The 27888-nt window shown below is 38.1% G+C and overlaps 1 protein-coding gene across 10 annotated transcripts in view; it reads right to left on the bottom strand.

The window, feature by feature from the left end:
- Positions 1-27888, bottom strand: part of INPP4B (inositol polyphosphate-4-phosphatase type II B) — a 370055-nt gene that overhangs the window by 109910 nt on the left and 232257 nt on the right. For all 10 annotated transcript variants that reach the window (XM_075501000.1, XM_075501001.1, XM_075501002.1 and 7 more), the window contains 4 exons: positions 27675-27805; positions 20845-20949; positions 14459-14567; positions 5273-5450 (listed from right to left, as the gene is read on the bottom strand). In XM_075501000.1, the coding sequence (XP_075357115.1) occupies positions 5273-5450; positions 14459-14567; positions 20845-20949; positions 27675-27805 (523 nt within the window). The remainder of the gene's footprint in view (positions 1-5272; positions 5451-14458; positions 14568-20844; positions 20950-27674; positions 27806-27888) is intronic.

Here is a 27888-nt window from a genome sequence, read left to right as displayed (position 1 = left end):
GACATCATCACATTCTGCAATCCCATTGTTCTAAGGATTAACACAGAACTATGGTATCTGTCATAGACATCATCATCTTTTCACACAATCCTATTTTATTCGAGTTCCAAATTTTGCCTGCAGAGACAAGCCTCTACAAGAACCAGTTCCAAGAGTAACCAACCACTTCTCAATAATTTCCAAATAAGTGTCAGATAAAGTGGGATTAATGAATTTAAGGATCTTCTTAAATAAAAACACACTAGTCTACACTGCTGAGACTGCAGTACCTGCAAAAAGCAGTGCTTCCAGGGATAAATTTTGGTATGTGTAGGTATCAACCCAGATATCAGGGCAGGTGTTGACACCTGATTTCTAGCTTTATTTTATTTATTTTTAACGAAAGGAAACCTTGAAGTAGTCTTTCCAGACTCTATGAAGATGTTGTTCAATCACTGTATCATTTTTCTAAATCCTTCTTGTTGACTATGACAGCTGGAAGTTTACCATATTTTTAAAAGCCTCCAACCTCCCTGCACTATTCCTCTCCCTTCCACCCCAACGAGAAAAGGAAAATGCTTTCTGCGTATGGTCTTTAGCATCTCTAGGCTCTGTCTCCACATAACAGCACTTGCTGTTGCCACCAGCCTGCCACGCATGCCCATCCCCTGCAGTCACACGCAGCTCGTGGCCCCAACGCCACGGCTCCTCTTGCTTCGGAGGCTGGCCTCTTCGCTCCATCAGCTGACACAACTTACTGAACAGGAGAGGGTGAGGTGCAAGGACATGTTCCCTTCCACTACAGGGCAGCAACCGCTAGCAAAGCCGCGGTGACGGACAGCTAGGGAGAGTCACAATTTGGTTACTTCAACAACATGCAACGGGGTTCATCTGTCAGAGCGGGGAGGGCATGCGCCCTGTCGCTACCCCACACCCCACCCAGGCTGCTATAGTCTCTCCCCAGTCAGAGGCCCTGGTTCATAGGTGATGATAAAACACTGGTTTGCATTTCTTTCACAGCACATTTGCCTGAATTTATTTGTCCTAGGTCAGTGGGATTTAGTTGCCTTCCTATTTACTCAGAACATAGCGGATTGTCATGTGCAGATTCAGATGCTGAGCTGCCTTTGTGCACACACTCTTAATTACACAGGCACGTGGAAAAGTATGTAGGTAAGAGTCAGAGCAACCAGCCCGAACAAGCAGTCACGCAAAGCTAGGAAATGCTAGAAATAAAGGTTGCCCAGCCAAGCTTCATTCAGCCCTTTCATGCTTCTTATGCAAAACCTGGAAGAGAAGTAGCAAAAAACCCCAAACCAAACAAGTTTCAAGTGTCAGCATCTGTCTTCCTGGAAATCTTTCTCCCAGTTTCTGCACTTCTTCTGTTCCTAACCCATCCCCTTTTGCTAGTACTTGCTCCCCTTTTGCATGCCTCTACTCCTACTCAACTTATTTTTCTTGCTTTCCTACCTCAATATCCCCTCAAAAGTTTACTGACATTTAGACCACAATGCTCTAAATAATTGATGGTTTTCTTAAAGCTCCAGCTGCTGGGTTAGGTACCTGCTTGAGAAATTTCTGCTTTTTACCTTTTTCACGATGTTTAGGAAAAAGGTATTTTTGATCCTTGATGGTTGCACACTGAAAGGCTGAAAATTTGCTTTAAATAAAACTCAGAAGTCTTAAAAATAAGAACCTGAAGGATATCTAAGCTAGGTTGTGATTTTTTAAACCAACATCAGGGCTTCTTTCAGACCTGATTTCGGATTGTTTAGTGATTAGGCTTGGCAACACTATTCATCTCCCTGGCAATTTTACCAGACCCATGCTGTCTCGTCCTTACTAACCTGGTGCCTGAGGGAAAGGGTGCTTCAACAGAGACAGTTTTCTGATATGTAGCCCTTCAGGACTGCTTCATGGTAGTCCTGAACTGCACTCTAGGACAGGTTCCGTTTTCTACGTTTCCAGCCTCCACATGGTGCATGCTGACAGAACATGTAGTCTTTGGGGAATATTGCTAGTAAACCCTACCAATCTTCTATAAAGAAGAGGCAAAGTGAGACTTGCGGAGTTGTCTTTTCTTGCATGGTAACAGCAGAGCTCCTCTTCAAGACTGTTCTACAGTTCCATACCAAGAGAGTCCAAACTGCTTTACTTGTCTGTCCTTAGAAATGACAACATCATGGTTTGGCTGAAGATTTGTACCTCCCCTCCCCCTCAAAGTCTGCTTGAGGTCATTTCAGGTCTGCATCAGGCATAGTAGACTCAAAAAAGCTTTACACTTCAGAAAATTGTATGTATTGGACAACTTGAAGTAAGGAATGTCCACTATGACTGCAATGTATATTAGGTAATTATCTGAAAAGTTTAAGTAATTTAATTTAATGTAAGTATTTTATAGGGAAAATTCATTTTAAAAAGCAAACTGGCATGGAAGCGACCCTCCATTTTTTCATACAGAGACTAAAATGGTTCCGTAATTAAATTCCATTTAAGGATTCCATTGGTTTAACAACAATCTACATTTTAACTACATTTTCTTACAGCTCAGTACAGCTAAATTTGCAGAACATCACATTTATGAAATTGTATTGAAATCACAAAGCAAGTCTATACAAAGAAATGAAAACTTTGCAAATTCTTTTAGATACTTGACTAAAGAATATTTCTGCAAACAAAGATAGGCATAGCTGGAAAATGAATTTATCAAGCCTTCTGCAAGCTGCAAATGCTGATACACTTGTCAACAGCTAAAGGCTTCCTTAATCAATTAACAGCAAGTGTTGATAAAAGGTTAGTCTCAGGAAAACACTACAGTAAATTGCAAATCATATATAGGGAAGTAAAACCATGCTTAATATGAGAAAATAAGCTCAATTTAAGAAGCAGCAGTGGAATGATTTGATTTAATTTTCTACTTTCAATGCATGTAGCCAATCCTTCTATTTCTAACATAAATAACTATAATTCACATTACTGATAGCTCAGATATACTCACTGCTACCTAATGTTTTTAGAAAGAATTATTCTATATATCAAGCTTAACATTATCTCAAAATAAAAAGTGATATGCTTTTTAAATAAACTTGAGGAATTTAATCACCAGGCAAATCATTTTTACGACTTCTTCAAAGAGCTGTTTAATTTCTAAATTTATATCAAGTTAAAATGTAAAAGAACATTTCTTTTTTACATATAAAAAGTATACAAAAGGTGGGAGAGCAGAAGCACCTCATATGCCTCAAGAATACAGGTAGGCATCACATAATTCTATCCAGAAGAGCATGCCAACCTATCTTAAATATAACCAGGGACGCTCTGTTCGTCTTGGTTCTCCCATACTGTACCAGATTATATAGATAGGTTATCTTAGGATATCAGGATGATGCTCTGTATTAAGAATGAGGGATCTCATGCAGCACCATGTGGGTTCACTCAATTTGGGGTTTTGAAACTTAGTATCGCCCTTCCCTGAAGGTGTTTCTTGGTCTTCCCTTTCCTCCCCAGTTGGTCTTTCCTCCCCAGCTCTCTTCCCTTCTTCACAAGCAGCTGTCCCTCCACACTAGCTTCCTCAGCAACCGTCCCACCCTCTTTCTCAAGTATCGTCTTCTCCTCAGAGTAAATTTGGGAATAGAGAGGGAAGCAGGTATTCAACCGTTCATGCAGCAGTTGTTCAGACAACTGGATTCATCTCTTCCAAGCAAAAGGTGGAGGCTAGATAGAAACTATGGGCTGTCAGGTGGACTACATCAGGTGAGACTCCTGCTTCCACTTCTGGGAACCTGTGCTCGTACACTAACCAGCAATTTAATCCTGGCCCTGAAAAGTTGATAGGAACATATACAACTAAATCACCAGCTGCAAGTTTGAAATATCTGTGACTTTTCCAAACTGAATGCATTGTCTTTTTCGGCCCTTTTCTGGAGTCAGACTCTCCAGCAGGCCACGGTTCAAACGGTGGGTTAGTACCACTGCTGCCTGCAGCCACTCTGAAACCGTCCCCTCCTCCTGCCCAGGCAGGCAAAGGTGGGAAGGGCAAAGCAAATAGCTACAGCTAACGTACAAATTCCTTAGCAACCAGGTCTTGAATCTTCAAAACAAACACTTTTTTGCTGATCTGCTTTACTTGTGCGTGCGTATTTCTTTGAACTAACTGCTAACAGAGCAGCTCCGCTTTTTCCATGTGCAGCTAAAAATGGCTTCTTTCAGCACTATGTGGAAAGGTACACTAAAATCCCCCCCCGCCCCCAATTCCTCCCTTTCATTTCCAGGCTGAATTCTACTTTCCTATCTATCCCTGACATTCACAGCGACTCCAGTGTTCTCAGAGTTACTGTGGATTTACACATCTGTAACCAAGAGCAGTGTTTATCTCCCCCGTGGCTCCAATGCAATGCCTTCACAGTATGTGGCTGAGCTCAATATTCAGATTTGAAACTCCCCCATTGAACGATGTACTGCTGGGATAATAGTGCTCAACAGACCACAGGGGTTGCCACTTCCCAATAGCTGAAGATATATGGAAATGGTTATTGATAGTGTTATTAAGCCATATTGAGATCACATTACAGAAGGTATGGCCCATGAAGCGATGGGAAACTTTTTCAGCCCCTCTGGTCATAGCGATAATGCTTAATATTTTTATAGGATAACATATGCTTAAAAGTCCTTCAGACTTCAGCTAATCTCCAATATCACTCTGTGAGACAGGTGGAAAATATTATTTTCCTTAATTTAGAGCTAACGAAACTAAGATGAGGAAGAGCCTACAGCTACAGAGGAATATAATAGGAGAAAGAGGATTAAAATTTGAGACCTCCTGGTGCCAACTTCCTAGCTTCTCCTTCCAGACTGAATCACCATTTCTGATCATGCTATTATTCTAAACCTTACACACGAACACGGCTTGAACTACCTCCCACAAGCAGTAGCTTGAAGTATCACAGAAAGAGAAATAACACACCGTTCATCATACCACGACATTATTTACAATAATCTATTTTTGATAAATCCCGGTATGTGGCCACTAGAGGATAATAAAGACACATGAAATTAAATTAATTATACTTTCAAATAAAGACAAACTTTATAGATTTCATTAATTTGCTACATGGAAAGCCTACAGAAATGCTAAATAATATACTTTTTCTGATAGCACCATTCTGATGCTTATTTTAGCAGAGCTTATTTAACATTTCCTGATGCTATGAAAGTCAATTTATGCAGGAAAAAAACCCAGCAGTTAGAGACTTGGTTATTGCATTTTCCATTGCAGTGAAGATTTGAATCTTACTTTTTCTGAAAGCATCTTTAAAGAATTCTTCAAGCTGTCTGGAGAATGCTGGCTTGCAGAATTAAGCAGCAGGTCTGCATGGCTTGATATGAGAGGCTGTAGATGATTGATGTTGCTGAGAACTTCTTTTGCCTTGGCTGTGTTTTCAGGTGAATAGTAAATACACTGGTATCCAGTACTGTAATAACAGAGAAAGAGTCACATAATGTCAAAATCATTTCTGCTATTAATAACAATGCTTAATGTGCTAAAAATCTTACCACTAGTTTTGCAAAAAATGACAGATACCTGAACTTCACTGATATCATTGAAATGCTCCTTCCTTTAAAGGTAAAACCAAATCCTTGCTTGAACAGTAGAGGACAATGGACTGCCCACCACCAAAAGCTCCAAGTCGTACTGTTCAACCTAATCATCCCTTTGAGTGTTGATCTTAACATAAGAAAAACAGGTTTTTATTTATTTATTTATTTTAAAAAATGTAATTCTGGAGAAATATAAGGTTTGACCAAGTCAGGTAATAATCACAAAGAGCATAAGGCTCCTTATTTTTCCAACTGAACTCCCCACCCCATTATTAACTACCTCACTAAATCTTTCAAAATGAGTCATTAATGTTTAACTGATCAGTGGCCCACACTATGTTTTGATTAGCATCAGCGATGTCCAGGAAGTGGTGATAACCAGAGTTATTTCCAATAAAAACCATGTGTCTAATTTGCAAGAAAAGACACAGAAAGGGGGTGTGGGAGTTAATTACTACAAAAGCACACATGCATACTGCAAACTTCCTACTTTCCTTTTAACTGTTCACAAACTACTGCAATTCTTTTGCATGACTTCTCTTCCTACCCCTCGTTTTTTTTCCCCAACACTTTAATTATGCAATATCCTTTTATACCATTATTCCAAAATACAGTTTAGACAGCAGGCACACACCTACCGGTTCTTTGCTGTAGTATGCATCTCCCCACCTAAAACTCTTGTACATAATCCTTCCCTTTATAAAGCCCTGCTTCGGTCTTTCAGAGAAACTAACCAAAATCTTTTGCAGTTTCATATTAACCTGTAATGTTAACACAGGGAAAAACGTAACAAAGCAACTCCTGGAACATTACCAATGCCAAAGCAATGTACATACTACTCCCCAGTTGCTTCTGTATGTATCTCTGTTCTTTCCTCTTGTGGCTTTTCATCATACATCCTTCAGTCTCTTCCAGCCTTTCCCCACTGATTTAATTTCTTTCTTAATTTCACATATCAAGACCTGAATTTTGACACTCCTGCAATCCTTTGAACTTCATGAATTGCTTTTCATTTCAGTCTTTTTCCAGATCTCTTCACTCCCCCATTTGCCCTTTGTGTCTTCTAGTGTCCCTTCCAGTTTCTCCTCATTAGTTTTCTACAGATTAGAAATTAATTTTAATTCAACAAAAGGCATACCCAATGCACATTCAGAAGTCCAAATGAAGTCCCTTCCATAAAATTTAAAAGGCTTAAGTCTTTTGGCAAATAAGGATAGATTCAAGCAGTCTTAAATTAAGCCTCTTGCTTAGATACTTTGCTGAGTTACAGTCCCAAATTCCATAACACCCCATCCTATTTTTCTGTCTTTCACCAATGCCTCCAATTTTATATACAATTCTTTGTAGAGGCAGTCAGGATGAACGACATCTGAGTCAGCAAAGCTTTGCCGTGATCGGTCATGCTACCAGCCACACCAAAATTACTATGCATCTCCAATTCGCAGTCCACTACATGAGTTGCTAGACTGCTGAGCGCAGAGGTCAGAATTCTGAACATTTCAACAAAATGAATCGTATAAACTGTCTCTCCTAATGAATTGGGCAAAAAAAAAAATCCCTGTCCCTCTGAGGAATAAGGAAACAGTCACAGCTCTGCCTTCAAGATGGCAACGCTGCTAGTGAAATGAACTTCCAAAGTTAAATCTATCTTTACGTTCACTGCAAGTCTCAAGCTGTCAGCCTCATTAGACAGGGCAGGGACAAAGAGTAATAGTCTATGTTAATTGTAGTGAAGACATAGTCTTAAAAGTCTTGATACTTCACAGCGCTGAATAATCTTCTCTAATTCCCCTTCAGGCTTCTCCCTCCCTTTATCAAATAGCCTTTTTGCAGGCTGAATCTGGCTAACGCTGTTATCAAGCTCACCATGCACATACTCCTTTCTGGGATTCCTCTCAGCCTTTAATTCCCAGATCATTTTCACTGATCTCCCACAGCTCTAAGCTTCAGTGAATCTTGCAGCAGAAAAGCTACAGACAATGCTATAAGAAAAGAAAGAGGGAAGAGACATACTAAACCTGTGGGTAGTTCTCATTCTAATAAAGTCAATCATAGCTTTTAAATAAAGGAAATAGCGAAGAGAGAATGACTCTTTCTTCAGAATGAAGTGTTCTATCAGGTCTCTTTATTTGGCTAATTTTAACATTTCGTGAACCCCAGAAAGCATGAGATGATTCCAAATACTCAGTTTCTTTCAGAAGTTGAGGGCAACTTCCCCTGTCCCTTCAAGAAAGGGAGTAATTATTTTTCAGAAGCAACACATTTGGGAGTATCTCAAGTTTGTAACTGTTGTGTCTCAACACTGTTGCATGTAAGATTAGCCTGAGATTTTCTGCGGCCTTACCATTCATGAAAAGACATTGCTACTTCTAATTAACTGAAATTAGTTTCCTTAGCAATAACTATTTTTAGAGCTTGCTGCCACATATAGCTATGGTATATAAGTAATATTACTTAAAAGAAGCAGCTGCCAATAGAACACACCGAGAAACTTTAGCACGTATCCCAGTACAGAAACTAGATGAAAGGAATTACAAGTATGAAGACGCTTTTGCATTATGGCAAAGGCCACATGGGTAGGTCCAGTGTGGGAAATCAGCAGCACTATGAAAATCTACCTTTTATATGTAAAATATATTATTAGTCACGTACCTTTTGAAAAAGTCTATAATAATGTCTTCTGGGTTAAGTTTCAAAGCTTTCACTAAGCACATAAAACCACACTTAATCCCTTCCATATATTGGCGCCATCATTAACTATGTGCACATGTCTGTCAGTGGTCATTGCAGTTTTAAAATTGCTTTAATGACACTGTCATGTAATTTGAATAAAGATTACATTGACTACATCTGCAATTTTAACTCTAAAGTAACAAAGTTTTTGCCTGAGAATAAATACTGCAATATGCTAAATGTCTAATTTTTAATGACACTCCGAGTAACTCCACTCCTGCTGTTAACTGAGTAATTTGTGTGACTGAGTTAAATTGTCACCATCTGGGACTGGGTTAAATTCTCTCAACAATGAACATTTGACCTCGCGTTTTTCACGGTCAAAACCGCAGACATTAACATCAAGGATACAGTTAAAGCATACACAGCAAGAACATCTACCCCCAGATAACCTCCAGCTTATGTACATTACTGAAGATACCAACTCGGTGGCTTATTTATGCATCACATGTATTCTGTCTAAAGTGGGAAGTTATGATCAAAAATACATTGATTACAAAGAAAAACTCAGGACAATTCACTGCCTCAGGAACTAAAACTAACCATACGAGCAGTGCTGAGGTTTTGAAAACAAGCCTGAGAGAGTTTGGAAGTCTGAATTAATTTTTTTTATTTCCTTAGGATTCCCTTGCAAACTTGAAAATTCTAACTTTGAATACTGAAGAAAATGAAATTATGTTATTAGTTCTGTCTAATCTATCTTTAGTTATGAAGTCCAAATCTCCATGAATCCTTAATCTTGAAGCAATAGCTAAGGCTGTATGCACAGAGCTTCTCTTGCTGCTTTTCTGTTTCCTCTTCCTTCCTAACTGACGCTTGGAACAACTCTACATCAATGCCTTCAACTGGTAATGGGACCTGAGTTTCAGTGAACAGAAAGGTCAAGATGCCCTTCATCAGCCCTCTAGAGACCTAAGTAGGACAAATGCCAGAGTGGCATAGGTGAATCTCATCGTGAATCTCCCTAGGAAGACTCACTCCAGGAAGGTTGAATGCCTAGGGAAAGCCTTCCACAGTTCTTGAAATTAATTTCAGAGTATCTTTACATTGGTGGAAAGATGCAAATAGCCTTTAACATAAGGGAGAATCTTATGCAGGGTAACCGAGCATGGTTCTTGTCAGAAGAAAAAAGGTATTGTGCCTCAATACAAGCCTGAGGCTAAACGGTGCCTTTCAGTGGAGCCTTTTCCTGGCAGCCTGCTGAAGTTCACGTCACAAGAAAGGATGGCAAAGTCATGGATCCACTCTCCTCTTGCCTCTCCTAAAGTCCATGTATATGGAACAGATTCTTGGTCTCCAAAACATATGGTCTTTCCTAACCTTTGCATGCAAAGCTCCCCTAACTCCTTCTTCCCTTCTTTTTCCAGCCCCAGTCCCCTTTCTTTTATGCCTGCTTAAGGAAATGCTTTAGGCAATTCTGTCCAGAGAGCCTAGTGGCTGGAAAATCCCATGATGAGATTTTTATATGTCAATGAATAGCACAAACTTTGGCAGTTTCTCAGCAAAACTTCCAACAACCTTAATACATCGGTTTTATGGTCAGTGAGAAAATGCTCGTCTCCATGAAGTCTAATCTCTCTCTCTCTCACACAGACATAGATATATAGACACACACGCGCAAAAAAGAGGAAAGTGAGCAAAGAATAACATCTCTGTGAAACGTGCTATGCATGACAGACTGTGGTTTCCCTTTCAGAATAAAGGTTATAATTAGATTAAACACAAATCATTATTATTTCAACATCTCTGGGATTTTCTGTGAAACAGTACCATTTCAGGTTCCTCAGAGAATGGAAATGGGTTGAAGGATATGAAACTCAGGTAATAGGAACCCTGAATATCTCAGCGTTAATAAAATCTCTGGTAACGAGTATGTTAGTGAAGGAGCACACCTCACACCTTGACCGAAAAGCTAGGCCTTGTCAAACAAAAAGGGTCCTTTTTGACAGTTCAAACCCAAATTAAATTATTATGACTTAAAAAAAAAAAAAAAAATCCAACAGAAAATCCTTTTCATTACTATTCCAGCTTTAAGCTTGTGCTAATTTAAAGCAGGATCATTTCTAAAGAACTTGCTAGAAATGGTGTACAAAAGCATAGTGAATCACAGCACCTAATGCTGCTTGTGGGACACCTCTGTTTTTCTTGATGGTTAGTACCGGGGCATTAAAAAAATCTTGTAATCATAAGTCTATGTGTTTTGGCTAAAACACGTATCATCAAATCAGATTTTAAATAATAAAAAAAGTCCTTGGTGTACCTTGAAAGTGATTTACGAACATTTCAAGCAGTGAGGCATTATATGGGTATAACTTACAGAATGTCTGCCTTAAACATGCCTGCACAACTGAGCTCTAAAAATAATAATTTGTTGTGCCATCTAGACTGATGAGAAGACAAGGCCTTCCATTTGCTGGAAGGAGAAGTAATCTATACTAGCAGGCCAACAAAAGACTGAATCTGAACAACTGACTTACTTTCTCTTTTAGCTAGAAATAAGGAAGAAAAAATAAAAAGAACAAACCAATACCACATCATGAAAAAAAATTCTAAAATAAATGTCTATCATACACAGATAATTAATATTCTGCAATTATTTAGCATACCTTAATCATCACACTTCAATTATTTGAATTTAAATGCTATCATGCCTAAACAAGATTAAAAAAAGCATCCATTGTACTTACTGGTCTTCTGAAGTTCACTGCTAGCTACTAAAGGGACAGACATCCTAGAGTGATGCCTTATAGACATGCCTGGTGTTTGTAGTGGTTAAGCCTTTTACCTGTGTCTCTCTTGCAGATAAAGAACAGTACAGATTGTGAATGGGTTATAAAGCAATGGACCTGGCTTCAGATCACATACCACTAAGTCTTGTTTTTCACCCCAAAGAAAAACTTTTCTCCCTCTTATTTGAGATCCTGTTTTTAGAAATGTACCTTTTTTTTCTTTTAATACGACTTGCTTGGTGGTAACAAATGAGAGAAGAATTGCAAAAATACTGCATTTTTAATAAATATTATTATACAATACCTTCCCCTCTTTTGCCTGCGCAAAAATGTATATTCTATATAATAGAAAATATGTCAGACCTATGTTCAGATACACATTTTCCACATTCTTCTGTTTGATAAACTTTCATGAAACATATGTTTCACTCTTGTTTCGGTTTGGCAATTGCAAATGCAATTACGCTGCAAAGTGGGATATAACCTTGCTACCAGTTAACAGTTCCTCTTGCCTGTTAATTCGACAAGTATAGGTTTGAGCAAGGAATATTTTGTGATATGCTGACTGTTGAATATTTCAATAAACTATTCTAATAATCAGCCTGAAGGTCAAAGGCATGCAAGGCATTCTGTCACGTGCACCAACAATGTTTTGAAAGCTACTGGGATTGGCTTGAGAAATAATCTCTTCCCACATCTTCCTCTGGGTCTTCAGCTCAGTTAGCCTAGAGGAAACGGCTGCTAAATCTGCATTTTTTTCCTGTTCTTTTTATATTCTGACTGGTAGCTCAAGGTGTCACTTCTTCCTTCAACCAAATCTTCAGAAAAGCTGCTCCCATTATAAAACAGAACATTTAAATTGTAAAAGCTGCCCCTGGAAATGCTATGTGTCCTCAGCGCATCCTCACGCAGTTAAACAAACAGGTGCATACAAAATAACGTTGTCCTTGCCACAGTGAAAGAAATTTCTCCGTGGTAAGAATGAGAATGGTCCTTTCAGGTATCTATTTAAAGTAGACCCACTCTTGAATATTCAAATAAGTGAGATCATATTCAGAGCTTGCTTTCTCCTCTCTTTCGACTTGTACAAGTTCTTCTAGTTGAAGGAAAAAAAAAAAAAAGTGGAGTTTTCTCTGAGCTGCCCTCAGAGATTGAAAGCAAGATGAATTTTGGAGGTTTCCTCCTTTCTGCTTCGTGGGAATTCATACACTAAGCGACCATTTCTTCAGGTCTGGTAAGCGATTCGCTAAAAATTGCAGTCCCCTGTTTTCAGTGCTCAAACCAAAGTTTGTTAGCCTGACTCAGGCTCTTTTTTTAGGAAGAGTCTGACAGGATAGTAACATAGTTACCCTAGTTGTGTCATCCTAAAGACAGACTTTTGCTCTTCCAGGGGAACAAAGAAACACAAAGAAAACTGCACTGTCAGGGTAAAGGTCCGGTATCCTGTCCTTGAAGTCACCAAAATCCAGGTGCTTCTGAGGGATGCAGAAAAGTCTAAGAAGCAGGGCAAATAAAAGGTGATGTGTAAGCACTTTGACATTGGTATGAAATGCCTTGATAAAACCTGCACAAAGCTTTACCCAGTGCTCCTGAACACAATCCTCTCTCAACTTAGAGGTCTACATGGTCTGAGTCAGTGAACTAAGGATGAATGAAAATGAGAAGAGGCTGTGCTGCACTGAGTATCCGTTGCCATCTTAGCCTTTGACACGTAACATTGCACAGGATGCAAAGAAAGGAGTTTAGCCCATCATCTTCTCCTCTCCCCTTGTTATGGGCAACTAAGAAACAAGGGCATAGTCTATTCATTCGTATGAGATACTGCAGTATGTGTTCTCCCTTCCTTTCTTGAGGAAGAACTCAAGACAGACTAGGTCTCTTTCCTATAAGGCATTTTGCGTTTTTTTTTTCTCCAATGAACAGAGATCACAGATAATAATTTCAAGTTTGCCTCACAGCTATCCTCCATTTTGGGAAATCACATTCTGCCAATGTGCATATGCTGCAGGACCGTGCAAGTGAGAAATGGTTCATTTTCTGAAAGCTGAACACTGCGAGGACTGGAACTGCAAAGTTCTTTATATCACTTATGACTTTAATTTCTTCTTATGAAATATAAGTAAAACCCACTAAATACTATTGCAACTATATTAATCAGATAGTTAAGTAGCAGATACTTTAAGAAATGTCTTTAGACATTTTCTTCATCGGGAAGCACGGACTTCACAGGCCTCCATATCATGGGGATAAGGCTGCCTATACCAGTCTGCTGACAGCAGAATAGGTACCTCCTGTTAACACAAAGTCCATTCATGGGTCTCATGTGATCGTGATATTCCTGTTCAGCTAGCAAGTTTTGTCAGCAGAGATGGCCAGGGAAATGAAAGATTTTAGAAGATTTATTAGAGGTTTTATGTCATGCAGTGCGAACAGAAAAAAATAATAATATAGTTTTCAAAGCAAATATAGCTGCTGGTTTTTGTTTGGTTTTAGCATTGATGCCAACTTCTAGTCAACCTAGAAGTCAACAGCAGATTTTTATAATTTCTCCCTTTATTCTTTATGCTACTGTACCTATGAAACTTTTTTGAGCATTGGATATAATGGAATTCATTTTCTGTGGAGCGTCGTGATGATTTAGATTAGCATACATACAGTACTTCCTGCATTCCCTTTCGAATGCTGTGCCACTGATTGCACGGGGTTGGCACAGTTAGTCCAAGGGTTGAGCAGTCACAACTAAGGGTGCTGCCAGTGACAGCTGTAGCTGTTCGAAACTTCTTAACCTTAGCCATAGCAACAAACACAAATATGCCCAATTCTTAGTTAGCAAAATATGCAACTAACACTTCTGTACATACCCAGTGGTTAACAAAGCATTTGAGTACAGCAATAAACTGAAACCCTAGTTAAGGCCTTTATCTTTGCTTCGTCTCATTTTGGCTTTCTGAAGAATAAGAAAAAGAGTAGTTTCTTATTTACTTCACAGGTGTGCTCAAAAGAGGTTTTGTTCACATCTGCCCAGGGCTGTCAGAAATGAAGATGCTACTGTTTCTTTATTGAAAAATTGTCTATAGCTACCTTCCACTTAGTACAAGAATTACCAAAGAGGTATCTCACTCTGAACAGCATGTTTTCAAGCACCGATATTCCTGAAGCTTCCTGGAACATGGGAAGAAGATTTCACAATTCTGAGTTTGGGTTCAAAATAAGTCTTGACACTAAAAGTAAACTGTGCCTCAATTTTGCAGTCCAGCAAAGCAGGGCAGATAAAGGAACTGTTTTATGAATGCATCCTTGTTCAGTCCTACTAGATTTTAATGCATTCAGCAGGGTAAACTGTTTTGTTACTCAGTGAGCTCGTAACATTTTAATGCAACTTTAATGAAATTTTCCTAGCTACTTACAAAAATACTTACTTTCGTCTTTCTGCCTCAAATTTACTCAGCAGTTTTCGGAGACCACCATTCTTAAATCCTTGGAAATGGGCTGCCGGGGCTCCCACAGTGATGACATCATACAGTGCATCTGGAACGGGAACAGACAAGCACAGAGATTTGCACGTGCCTATGCCCAAGGTATGGTAACACTATATGATATCTACTCTACAGGACACGAGGACAAGTCTGTATTATTTCCAAGGAATAATCGAGAATCTGTGTCTCAAGGAGGCCCAAGAACTAATCAATCTTTCCATACAGCCACCTGCACACCTTAGAAAGTTTACCTGATTTATTGCTACATCTAAATTATATGCCACAGTGTAGAACAATATTCTAGCTCTGCAGTTTACAAAGCTGCCAAGTAAATTGGCCCTTTGTGTATTTCACTTTATTACCCCTTCCATTATTTAACTTGTAGTCATGTTGAGATGCACAGATTCATGCATTTTAGAGTCAAAAGAGACCATTATGATGGAATAGTCTGACTGCCTGAATAATACAGGCTACGGAATTACAGCTAATGATTTCTGCATCAAGCTTATGTCTTCTGCTCGAGTGAAGGCATTGCCTTTTTTTTTTTTTTTTTAAAAAAAGACATCTAATCTTGATTTAAAGACTTCAAGTGACAATGAATTCACTGCATTCCCAGAGAAGTTGCTCCAATGATTAATCAATCTGACTAGTAAAATTCTCCACTTCTTTTTCTAGTTTGAATTTGTTTAGCTTCCACTTTCAGATATAATTACCTGTTTAATGCTAAACTGACGAGCTCTGTTCTATGACATATACTTACTTTTTACATAAGCTTATAAACACAGAGCAAGTCAGTTGTTTTCACTTGAAAAGCTACCAGAACGGGAAATAAACTATACTATTGAAATTTTTGCTGAGACAACAAACTGTTGTTACTCTCTGTATGTACCTGATGTCTTGGGACATATGTGATGAACCTTTTCTCTGGATGTATGCTTACAGAACTGGAGTTGAAACACCTTTTTAAAAACAGCCTCTCATTTTGTGCCTGTGATTGATTGTCAGTGCAGAGATGAAGATTTAATTACATCCCAAACCACAATAATTATTCCTTCAAAGTTTAGATTTACATTTGCAGAATTTATATTTGCACTAAGCAGTACCTGTTTTATGCCCAAGCTCACTGGAGGTGTAAAAATACAGGCCAGAATGCCTCATTCTCAAAGTGTATTTCTAAAGGAAACATTAGAGGATTTTTTTTTTTTTTGTGAACTATTTTCTTCATCAAGGAAGCTTTCCATGTAAATTAAAATCTAATCCTCTCCTAAAATAGAACTTTTCTTGCATTCTGATGATAAATATCCCTAAAAGCAAGAACACTGTACAAATTATTCACAGTTAATGAACTATGTTTTACTTCCAGAGCTGAATCTCAAAGCATATTTCGCTCAAATTGATTTGAACTCTAATGAATTGGTGACTCTTCAATTTCCACTTAAAAGGAGAAGTGACATAATTTCATTAGCCTCAGGTGAGCTTCAAGATGCTTAAATAGCCCATTCTTTCAGGTCTTCATAGAGATTTATCCATAATACAGAATCTTGGGCTATTAGAGCTCCGCCCAAGAGGAGTTATTGTCAAGTTATTGAGTTATTGTCAAGAGTACTTGACAATAACTAGTTCTATTGCTTAAAACAAGGGTGGCTTGAAACCAAAATGAGAGATGAACCCATCAGGTTAACTAGATAATGGCTTCCAAATACGTTTACAGGTAACTCATGAAACTACATTTAAAAGACTAAAGCCTGGTGCTTTTCCCGACTGTTTTAAAAATAAATAGTGACCCTGCTTATAGCTACTTTGGGGGCGGTTTACCCAGAAGGAAGCGTTCATTCAGCCTGTGGCCTCCTCTTAGCATGGTCAAGGAGCAGCTGTTTGAGACACAAACACAGCCAGAACAGCTGAGCACCTACCCCATGCAAGTGAACGCGGCAGGGTGAGGATGGCAAAGAAGAAAATGTCTACGACCCTGGTGATGGGCACGGGGCAGTCTCACTCCCACCTTCCAGAGCACAGTACACTGGAAAGCGCTGCAAGACTCGGGAGGAATGCCTTGAGATGTGCTCCATTTACACAGCAGTGTAGCTCCTCGGGAAGGACATGCAGTGCCAGCATGAATGCACTAGTACAGGAATGCTCCAGTAACTCGGAACCATCATCCACCTCAAGAACAGACTACTGCTGACAACTCTCTACAGTGCCGACAAAGCTTAAAATGCAGCAGAGAGTTGTAGGAGCTGTATCATATTGTCAGCATGCTCCCCCCAAATTGTTAATTAATAGATGTTAAAAAAAAACCCTCAACCCTTCCTCAAATAATTACTTCAGAATTTGAAGGGAAAAAAAATGCAAAAGATTAGAGTGCAAGGAAATTGAGCTTTAAATCAATCGTTGTTTCTTACTAATTATTCTGACTTAAAGATACACTCACCTCCTACTCACACAAATGAAACACTAACACCAGTTACACACTCCCCAAAACCCAACAATTCCTTCAGAAATATAAACTACCTGCTCATCACTCCGTCCTGAATGAAACAGAGCTTTTGCAACATGGTGACAACCACAACGACACGGTAGAAGTTCCATAGCTTAAGCTTTATCAGACCAATTTAAAGAGCTGAGGGATTTTTATGTCAAACACACCTCAATCTCGAATTTGAAGCAACCTGCTTGCCTTCACAGGAGGCAGTCAGCGTCTCACACTGGCCAGAAGCAAAATAAAAACCTCTTCAGTCCACCAAATTTGTTTAAAACAAACACACTTAATGTATAAACAGGGACAAAAGCAAAGCTATGGCAATATATAAATCTAACTTGTGTAGCATGATGAACAGAGCAAAATATGGTGTTTATCAAATGGATAGCGGTACAGTCATCCCATAATGAAATAGTATTTTTCTCAAAGCTGTTCCTACTGAAAGTTTAAACACACAGGTATTTTCTATTCCATGCAGTACCCAATAACAACCAGAATCAACGTTTAGTAAAAGTAAACCTGTTATTGAACATGTTGAACAAAAAAGCTCATAGCCATGTGCATACACGATAGATGGGTTTAAAACCTATCTTGCGTTCCCGAAATTAAGATATCTGACAGTGTAAGGGTTAATGACAGCTGTATGGCTCCTAGCTTGTTTAATCACCACCTCTGTGAATGTTTACATGCTTGCTTTTTTTTTTTCCCCTGTCAGTCTCCTGTTATATTCCAGGTGCCCTTTGATATATGCCAAGCAGAGCACGAGATGAGAAAGAACAACTTGATGTCAAAGTGCTACTTACTCCAGAATGATTAGCAGTTGCTCCAAACTGTTCAAAAGTGTATATATTTAATACAAGACACAGCACTTTAGTGCTCATAAAATGAAACTTAATTCAGTAAACTAAACAGATGGGACAGTGGTTGTGTGATAGATACAGAAATCCTTTCTCCAACCAAAGGCAAATACAATAACAATCTACGATTACTTTTTGTTATATTTATACTATAGTGCTACCAGAATATCCTAAACATATTGAGGAACCCATTTTGTATAGAGAGAAATAAAAAGAGCTCCCCATAACTAAGGTGTCAGTCTTCCAAAAATATATGTAGGCAGAAATTCCCCGATTTTAACACGAGTTCTCTTCTTTATTAACGTTTTGCAGTCTCTAAACCTGAGTGTAACAAGAACAGTGTTATTTAATTCTTGTATCAGTGGACTGAATATTAGCTAAAGAAAAAAGAGAGAGTTTTATAATTTAAACAAAGTTCTAAATTTAGAAGATTATTCTAACATTTATCTCTTTCTGTACCCTTTTCAATTATGGATTAACCGTATGCCACAAGCAAAGTGGTTTTGGAGGAGAAAGGAGAAAATTTATTAAAACCAAACCAAAACTCAAGTAGTATAAAAGTTGTGGGGGATTAAGTGGCATATTTCGTTCCACTTTTTTATTTAGCAAATAAACATACAGTGCCCTGTTCCCAGAGACGTTTTCTTGAAAAGACATAAAATTAAGGTCCTGGCCACCTGTAGTCATTACAAATCTAAAAATGCTTTTGAGTTAAATAAATGCAAAACATCAGCTAAATTAACATTTGTGCTGTCATATTCTGTCACTATAAATCCCCATCTTGTTAAAATGTTTGAAGGCACCTTTGTTTAGTAAAACAAATTAAAAAATATTGAACCAATACAGTATCTAACAGACAATCAGAAGTCCCCGTGTTCCAACTTGGAAGTGGATGAACATCAGCAGTACAAAGAATACTACTGCTATAATTATTGTTTGTACTTACTATTTTACAACGTGCTTAGATGCAGAGTGTATTTATAAGGCAAAAACCTTAGAGTGCAATTTCCGTGTTTCTACAGTGACAGCAAATTTAATAGATCTCAATTTATCAACAAATTATTCACTGCACTATGATTTGTGCATACGTATGTATCAATATAATCTTTTATCTGTAAAGGATGCTGCTAAAACTATATGCAAGCAGCAGCAACAGAATTCTGTATTGAACAGATGACAGATGACATTACAGAAAATTATCCCCCTTCCCAGAAGGTATTAGAAGTTCGCAGTATTTTCAGCATAATCAGTGAGATACTTGCACTTAACACTAAGCAAATGCTTAGGTGGCACAGGGTACCACTGAGTAAGCTGATTTAGGCACAAGCAGCGCTGGGCTCATTAGGCTTCCTAAGAAATAGGATATATTAAGTTTAGAAGTAACACTGTCCTTAATGGAACCGTGCAACTTGCATCACCGAGGCTGGTGAGTTCAGCCCTTCAGTCTCTGGGGGGAAATGTATTGTGCTCTATCACTATCTCTGGTGGCACAGCGGGGAAAAAAACCCAACCACCTTAGAAACAAGACAGGTAAGACTGGCTTTTACACTACACTGACATTATGGATCACAATGAAAAATTAAGCTGATGCCCTAGAAGAATGTGAATCTTACTGAACATTGTGCAGTGCGTCAGTATGAATCATGACAGTATTAGTCCTGCGCTGATACAACAGAATATTTTTAACCATGCATAGGTTACCAATACATTTCAGTGAACACGTATTCTGCATTTACTTATTTCTTTGAAGTGTCAGAGAAACAAAATGAGCACGACACCCCTGGAATTTATTTAAAAAAAAAAAGAACTTAAATTTAGTTAACCACTCCTTAGCTTTCCAACATCTGCAGTCAGTATCCAAAACTTGTGGCTTCAGAAGATGAGGCAGAGAAATCCCTTGCATAGCTTTAACTTTGAACCTGATTCCTAAGTTTTCAGCGCAGACTCGGGACTTCTGATCAATCTCAGCGGCAGTATGTCTGGGTGCAGGTTTCAGAATTTGTAGAGAAATGTGGAGGATGAGCAAGCTGGTCATTTCTTTGGTCTCATTATTTACTTAAGTGTGGTCCTCTACAGACAGTAAATACTCAGTTGCTCTAGAAATGGACCAAACAACATCCAAAACCGAAAGCTTGGGTTTTAGAAGCAGATGCACAGGCCTGAGAGAATGAAATCAAACCCTTCAGGAAGACAGGCAGGTTGCAGATATGTACACAAAACAAAGGCAGGAAATAACCACACAGAAAGTTTCTAGAGCCCATTAAACAAAGTGAAAAATTAAACACTTAAAATCTGTACGGCTCTACAGGTTTATTAATAATGAATTTGGAAGCTTGATGTTGATTTCACTAAAAAATACCCTAAACAACCACCAAACAAACCAAAAAACCAAGCAACAACCTAGTTGTACAAGAAACCTTCTGTATCAAGCCATGCTGCATGAATCTTACAAAGAAGATTCTGTACAGAATCTTCTCTACAGCTAATACTGTACAAACTTCACTGATTGGTAAAACACATGCAACATGAAATGAATCTCAGAATTTTCTTTAAAAGTCACTGTATTTCTTGTGATATTCTTTCCTCCTCAGCATTATTCCAAATCCATGTAAGCCGAAATTGCACATAAATGTACTAAAAACAAAAATTAATTTAATGCTATTACTTTCCATGCTTTTTATCTGTACCATCTTTGTGTCTCACCTACAAAGTTTAAGACGACTGTTCCCAGTATCCTACCATTAAGCAAAAAATTCAAAATGACCAAGATTCAACTCTCTAAACAGCATACCCTTCAGTTCTATTGTGGTTTTAAGGTTTCATCTGAAAGCATGTCCACCTAATGTTCATCCTTGAAACTCGATATATAAATTAAGATATTTACATCTTAAAAAGGGCTAAAATGGAAACCATACCTCTCAGTTGCAAGTTTAATTGTATTTCAAAGCATACTTTGTCATACTCAGGGAATTTCCCTGCAGAATATACTTTACCTTTCAATCGAGGACTATGCACGTGCATTCTTTGCAGATGAAGATTTATTGGGATGAACTCTAATGTTTTTTCTCCTTTGCTACAGCTTGATTTGAAGGAAGAACCTGAAAAACAAAAGTGTCAAGAATCATTATCTTAAGCACCCAGCAGATGTTTTGTCTTCTTTTTAATGTGAGGACAATATTTGTATGTTAGGAGTCTTCTTTAATTTACTTTTAATGTGTAATTGTATATTAGGAGAAGAATGGTTCACTAACCGAGTCTCAGCATGTATCCATATTGGAAGCAACAGAACAGCTTTTAATTCACAGAACAATCTAATTTTTTATTCTAGGTGATAGACATTTTTTCCTGCTGTCTGAAATCAGTCTGCAGTCTGCTGGAAACAATGTCACAGTTAATATGCATTATGTCTTTTCAGTGCTAAAAACACAGGGGTACAGAGCTATGATGGTACTACATAAAAAAAAAAATCTTTGAAAAGGTTCAACCTTTTCTTGCCAAAAAAAAAAAAAAAAAAAAAAATTGAAATTCTTCTTTTTGACTTGCTCAATCAAGATTTGCCAGAGGTTATCTGTTGAAACTGCCACAGATTCCAACAGGAGCCTCCCAATGCAAATCACATTGCCAGAGGGCACCAATGATGCTCCAGACCAGCTTAGGTTGCTACTTAAGCTTAGTAACTTAAAATAATAATTTAACAAAGATTAAGAGCAAAGGTAGCAAGAAAAGCAATTGACAGGACTCAAAGATTCAGATTTGATAGGAAACCAGGGGATGCAGGCTGCAACCAGGAGTCATTGATGATGAGGAATAGCAGTGGGAAACCTGCATCTGGAAAGAGCGGAAAGACAAAATTATGGGAGCAGTGAAGGGAACTCGAACTGTATCAGAAAAGAAATGGGAATAGTGTGAGTGGGGAGATCGTAAATCATTAGGAAAGAAAACAGAAAAGGGGCAGATTATTTATGAGAATTCAGCTGAGACCAAGATCAAAGCTTAAGGAATGATAACTGGATCCGAGACAAGGAAACACTGGCAGACCAAGAGGAAAATAAGATGATAGCAGATTAAAAGGGACCAGCAAAAGAAGAGTAGGAGGGAGAAGAGGAGAAGAGCCTGCTGCCCCTGGCGCACACTTCTGAGCTGCAGTAGAACACATGCAGCATTGCTGAGTCTTGTTACTCCTCTTTTCAGGGAAGACCTGTGAAGCAAGAATCCCTTCCCATCCACTGCCGGAAACATATGGGATAATAACCACCCACTGCTATCAGTTATTCTGTTTACTCAGGTATGAGAGATCCATGCAGTGGAATTAATATCTCAATCTGCATTTGCCAGTATCATCCGTATGATAAAACAAATTTTCAGTATAGTTTGTTTGTTTGTTTTTAAATAACTTGGTAAGTAGTATTTAAGGACCAAGAAACCTATGTTCCCTCTATTAAAATAGTTGTTGTTATTATTGTTGCGAGATTAAACTCTTCAAAGTTAGAAATACCAGAATATAGATGCAACCTTCATCTGACATCCACCTGAAGAGGAACTGTGAAATATATTTCAATGACATATTACATACTAACTTCTTCCAGCTCATTGAACGGGTCTTTGTTGCTTGCTTTAGAAGCAGTGATTCAATATTTTGTTTCCAACTTTTACTTCGGTACCTGGATTCAAATGTATTGCTCAAGCCTCCCACAAAGACAGGATTATTAATTTCCTCAAATCTGTCTACTGCATGCATCACTACAGTTTCTAAGGGCTTTACAAATATTTGTAGAATAATCTTAACTGGCTGAGTAAAAGGGTTATAATTTTATCCATTCTAATGGCAGAGAATAACTTAAGGTCGAAGCATTTAAGAAACAATGCATCAATATGAGAGATGGAGGATCTCATTCTGCAGAGTACGCATTATAATGCAACATCACATTCCATTTTGGAAGCACAGCTCCCACTGAGCTGAATTACATCCACAAGTACTGAGTACTTCTGTAAAACAGCTTGCATCTTTTGCCAGGCTTCCAAAAAAGAAGAACACACACTAACCACTTCTGAAGTCTGACTTGCCTAGTGTCACATAGGAACTTTGTGACAGAGGCAGGGATAGTGTCCAGTTCTCCAGAGCAATATTCAATTGCCTTAACTTCGATTGTCTTTTCTTCTCCTTCTAGGGCTGGATGAATAATAGCATTTTCAGTTTGATGACTGAAATGGAAAAAAAAATAATTGGGGGGGAAATCATTTCAGGTCAAACTAAAACAAACAAAAAAGTTTCAGAGTTCTACTCCCTCCCAAAATCACCAAATCTGTGTTTTAGATTAACCTGAAATGATTTGTTTTGATGTTACCTAACCCTTTTCGACTCCTGTTATCATGTTTCCTTGAAACAAAAATACTTGGCATTCTCTAAAATTCTCCCCCAATTTTGAGGATAAAAGTGTTTGACAAAACAACTCAAATTTGAAACAGTCTTAACTTCCTTAAACCTCCATTTTCAGTAAATATGCTGCTAAACCAAAATTGCTAACACTAATACAGTCTCCTGATACTTTCCCTGCAATCTCTCAATTTTAAAAACAAATTAAGTGGTCTACTAACAACAGTGTTCTCCATTAAATTCCTCAAATAGCTCAGTTGAGCATGAAGTATCTCTCAGAAAACCCTACATATGATTGTATAGGAGGAACGTGGAAATATTTTGGAAAAAATTTATTTACAGATGCTATCTCCCCTTCTGTACACTGCTTATGAGTGAGCAGTCTTCCCTAGCAAAGAAATACATAAACAAAATAAAAATACAAAAAAAATACAAAAGGAGATCGGATGTATTTGCACCTAGATGACTTACATGGAGTCGGTCCTTCAGAATTGTTTGTGACAAGATACATGTAAAAAGCCCCTTGTTAAAGGAAAGCAATTGTTCGGTGATTAACAAAGCAAAAATGCTAAGCACGTTAACATTAACCCTGCTTTTGCTGTACCAAGGAGGCAGAAGAGTGTCAATGAGTTAGGGCTTCCACATATCTCCGGCTGCCAACACGGTAGTGAAGCAAAGGCAGAGGCAAAAGCATTCCATGGCTTTCCTAGAGGAATGCGGCCAGTCAGCCTTGTCTTAAAATAAGGCTTCCCAAAATAACAACCCGACTCAGGAATTTTACATCTGAGGCTAGAAAACAGACGCCTGATCTAGTTTAGAAAACCAACCTTGTTAAGTTCTTAAGTAGAAGTACTGCTGATCGCAAACTACCCCTACTAGGATGGGTGCCTATTTCCGAGCAGACCTGGATCTCCAGCGCAGAGGCACAGGTACTCCAGAGCACTGCAATTTTCAAGCTCTTTCAGAAGGGAGAGAACTACCTCAACCCAAACTTGGGCAACATGCTGACTAAGATAAAGTACGAAGCCTACACAGGCCAAACTGTAAAGCAAAATCTTTTTTGGCATGCATCTCTGACAATGGGAAAGTAAAGACTGTGTTGAAATATGTTGACCTAAAAAGCCTGAAGTAAAGTTGTGCTCAAGTCTCTAATCTTAGCATTTTCTACCTTGTCAATACTTAAATTTCCAGGCTCTACAATGTTCTCTCAACGTCATTTTTTGTGCAACTACAGTATGAAGTCAAATCTATGTCTGTCTTGCTTTCTTATCAAACACTATAATCTTGTTGTTTAAAGTTATAATGTGTACTGTTTATAGAGAAGAACCATCCCAAATGGGAACGGAAGAGGAACCACGACAACTTAAAACATGCAATTAATTTTATCCACATCCATCCTATTCCTTTGAAAAAAAAGCATTAGGCACAAACTTCTGAAAACTGTACGCAGGAAGATTAATCTCTGTTTCACAGAGAATTGCAACTACTTTTTGCAAATGACCTAGGAAGAAAAAAATCTGGTTAAAGTCAAGTAATAGACAGCAGAAGCATATAAGACTCCATTCTAGATTTTGCTTTACTTTTGGGCAGCCAAAACCTACATTGCCTATAGGATCAAAATACAGATTTGAAGTTTTAGCCTAGCTCTACATACATATATACAACACATCTCCCCTCCCTTTATATTTATAATTTTAAATTGTTAGACCTGTATGGAACAACTTTAAAGAGACACTCACTACTCAGAGGATTTATCATCTAATTTAATTTGTAATTTAATAAGAATAAAAATACTATAGTGCAGGGTTAAAAGTAAATATGGTCTTCATTAGAAGGACTGTGCTATTATTTGGCTTTAGAACGTGCACATATCCCACTGATCACAATAAAATAAGTTTTTGAATGTTAAAGTAACTTTTCACACAAGATGTAAAATCGGGGGTTTTCCAAGTATAAACATGTATCTTACCAGCACCGTATTAGCAAGGGGGGAAAAAAGGGTCGTTGAAGAAATGAGATTTAGGTATGTACCTGAGTGTTGGCCTCCAAATTAACACCTCCTCATTATTTCTCATCTTCACTACAATGATTAGGTTGCTTTGGTTTTCTGCTTTGTTTGTTTTTGGAGAAATGTTCCTGCTCTTTTTTATGTGTGCTGGTTCTGTCCTCCTCAATAATCTCAGGTTCCCTGGTCCGCTGCAGCTCTCTCAAACCGTAGTTAAGACAGGTCATTTAACATCACCAACCCTTTTCAAATTCACTTGGCACAATACAGGCCTTGCAAGATTTATGCTTAATAGATTACATTGTCTTTTCTTTTTAATCTCAAAAGGTCATTTCAATATTTTCCTGCAAGTGACAATTATTATGTTGATTCCTTCATAATCTGTATTTATTGCCTTGCATATGATACTTTATGGAGTGCTTTCAAAATGTAATTAGCAAAGCATTTTTTATATATATATATAATATAATATATATTTTTAATATATCTATATATATATTAGTTAAAACACAAAAACATAGGAAGTGTCATACTGGATCAGGAGGTAGTCTGCCAAAATCAGAACTGGAATATTCTGATGATGGTAAACAATCATAAATACAAGAAATTACACTTTTGCAACCAAAATGCAAATTTTTATACAACATTTAGTGTAACAGATAAGCTTTTTTCCCCCACACATTTAAGCAGGTGATCAACTGCTCCCAAAATGCTTAGTTTCAGTTAGAGACTGTTTTTTGTTCATACATAAAACAGGATTTCTCTTTTCCTGTGACCAAGAAAGCTACCCCAGAAGCAATCGGGAATGAGAAATACCATGCTCAGTCCTATATTAGAAGACAATGGATAAACGATAAAAGTACAGTTTTAATGCCTATTTTGGAAGGGAAAGAATTGTGTCTCACCTATAAATGCAGCAGATTCATTATAATAAAAGTAAATGCGCCCAATTCTCTATAAGAAGAAATTATTCTGCTATGCGTTTTAGTTGTGTATTGAACTAAAACCTGATTGCTCCATTACTCAGTACACAAAAAGTTTTGCTTGGTCTATGTAGAAAGCTAGAAATAATTAAGAAAATACTGCAAATTCTCCCTAAATATATACCAGATATTTCAAAAGATGTTATCATCATTTATACCTCTATTTTTAAAAAATATTCATAACCATAATGCGTCCCTTTCTCAGAAACACTCTCGGTTGCAAACTTAGGCATAGGCAACACAACGCACAGGGTTTATCCCTGACGTGCGCTGCTACGCCTACACGCGCACAGCTGTGGGAGTAAGGCCCCAGTGGGAACACCTAACGGTGAGAATATAGAGCAAAACAGCGTATGCAAGCAATAATGGCAGCCCGGTCATCGAAAACACATATTTGAGATGGTGATTGTGAGGACTGGCATTAGAAATCTGACACCAGCAAGAAAGCAGCAACAACAACAAGGCCTGTGTAGTAATTCAGAACAAATGTGCCCATTTCCTTCCAGAACATCTCAAAACCCGTGGGGGGGGAAGCACGCCAGCAGGAAGAGACAGAAAGGCATGCTATAAACAGGCAGAAATTTTTGTTTGCTCCAAATACAGTGTTATTCAGGAAATAATTCCAGTAGTCTCACAAAATAGAAAAGAATTATCATAAGTTCCTTGAATGATTTGTGAACAATCAAAAGAAAAGAAATTCAAAAGAAGAAATAATTTGTTCTGCAGTCTTTTCTTGTTCTTCTTATGAACAAGAATTACTACAGGAGGAAAAGACCTGCTGCCTTTTCAGCACATTTGTCACGGATGCTGCCACTGGCATGCAGACACGACGATACATTATAGTCCCTGACCACAGGACTCCAGCAGATATTAACTGAATAAGCACCCAGCGCACATCGGAATACAAGACCACCGTCTCCACGTGAAAAAAAGCATCACAGTACATACTGCTATTTCTGGACTGAGGACAGACCGCCCATCTCATATTAATTCTGTGCTTTTCTGGCACAACATGGGCAATGAAAACTACTACACTAAGGATATGCAAAGCATAGGTAGATCTTACTGTGATCCTGTAGACTGTTAAATCTAACTGAAGTTAGGTTTCAAGCAAAACTAACAAAACTACCTCTAAGGCTGGTTTCAATTGGCAGATGGTATTCAATACTAGCAGAATAATATATTCAAAGGAACATGCAATTAAACACGCCCCCCCCCCCCCCGCTTTTCCCATTTTTTTTGGCTGCTGTGTAACCATGTACCATGTTAACTGTGAAAAACTGATGGAATGCATGAAAAAAAATGTAGAAGAGGAAATAGGGCAGCTGTGAGTATTTCAGAAATACAACGATTACAAATATTTCATGTTTATGTTTTATTTCTGCGAATAGGCAACTACTTAAAAACAATCAATCTAGTTAATTCTTAACTGCTCCAGAAGAGGAGAGGCCACTTTCATACCTGTATGCTTCCCAAGCTCTGCAAGAGTATCCTGGTACATGCTCAACATCTGATCACAGTGAGCAATAACACTTTTGCGCATATTGTCCCAGTGAGGAGCAAGTTCTCCTAAGTCTTTAAGTTCCTGATTCCTATATCAAAAGGCAAAAAGAAAAGGCACTAATTAACTCATTAATCCATTAACATTCATCCAAATTAATCCAATTAATCCAAA

The sequence above is a fragment of the Mycteria americana genome, chromosome 4 (genome assembly GCF_035582795.1).
Source record: "Mycteria americana isolate JAX WOST 10 ecotype Jacksonville Zoo and Gardens chromosome 4, USCA_MyAme_1.0, whole genome shotgun sequence".
In the NCBI taxonomy this organism is placed as follows: Eukaryota; Metazoa; Chordata; class Aves; order Ciconiiformes; family Ciconiidae; genus Mycteria; species Mycteria americana.
Note: the sequence above shows the minus strand (reverse complement) of the source record. Positions and strands in the feature narration are given on the sequence as shown.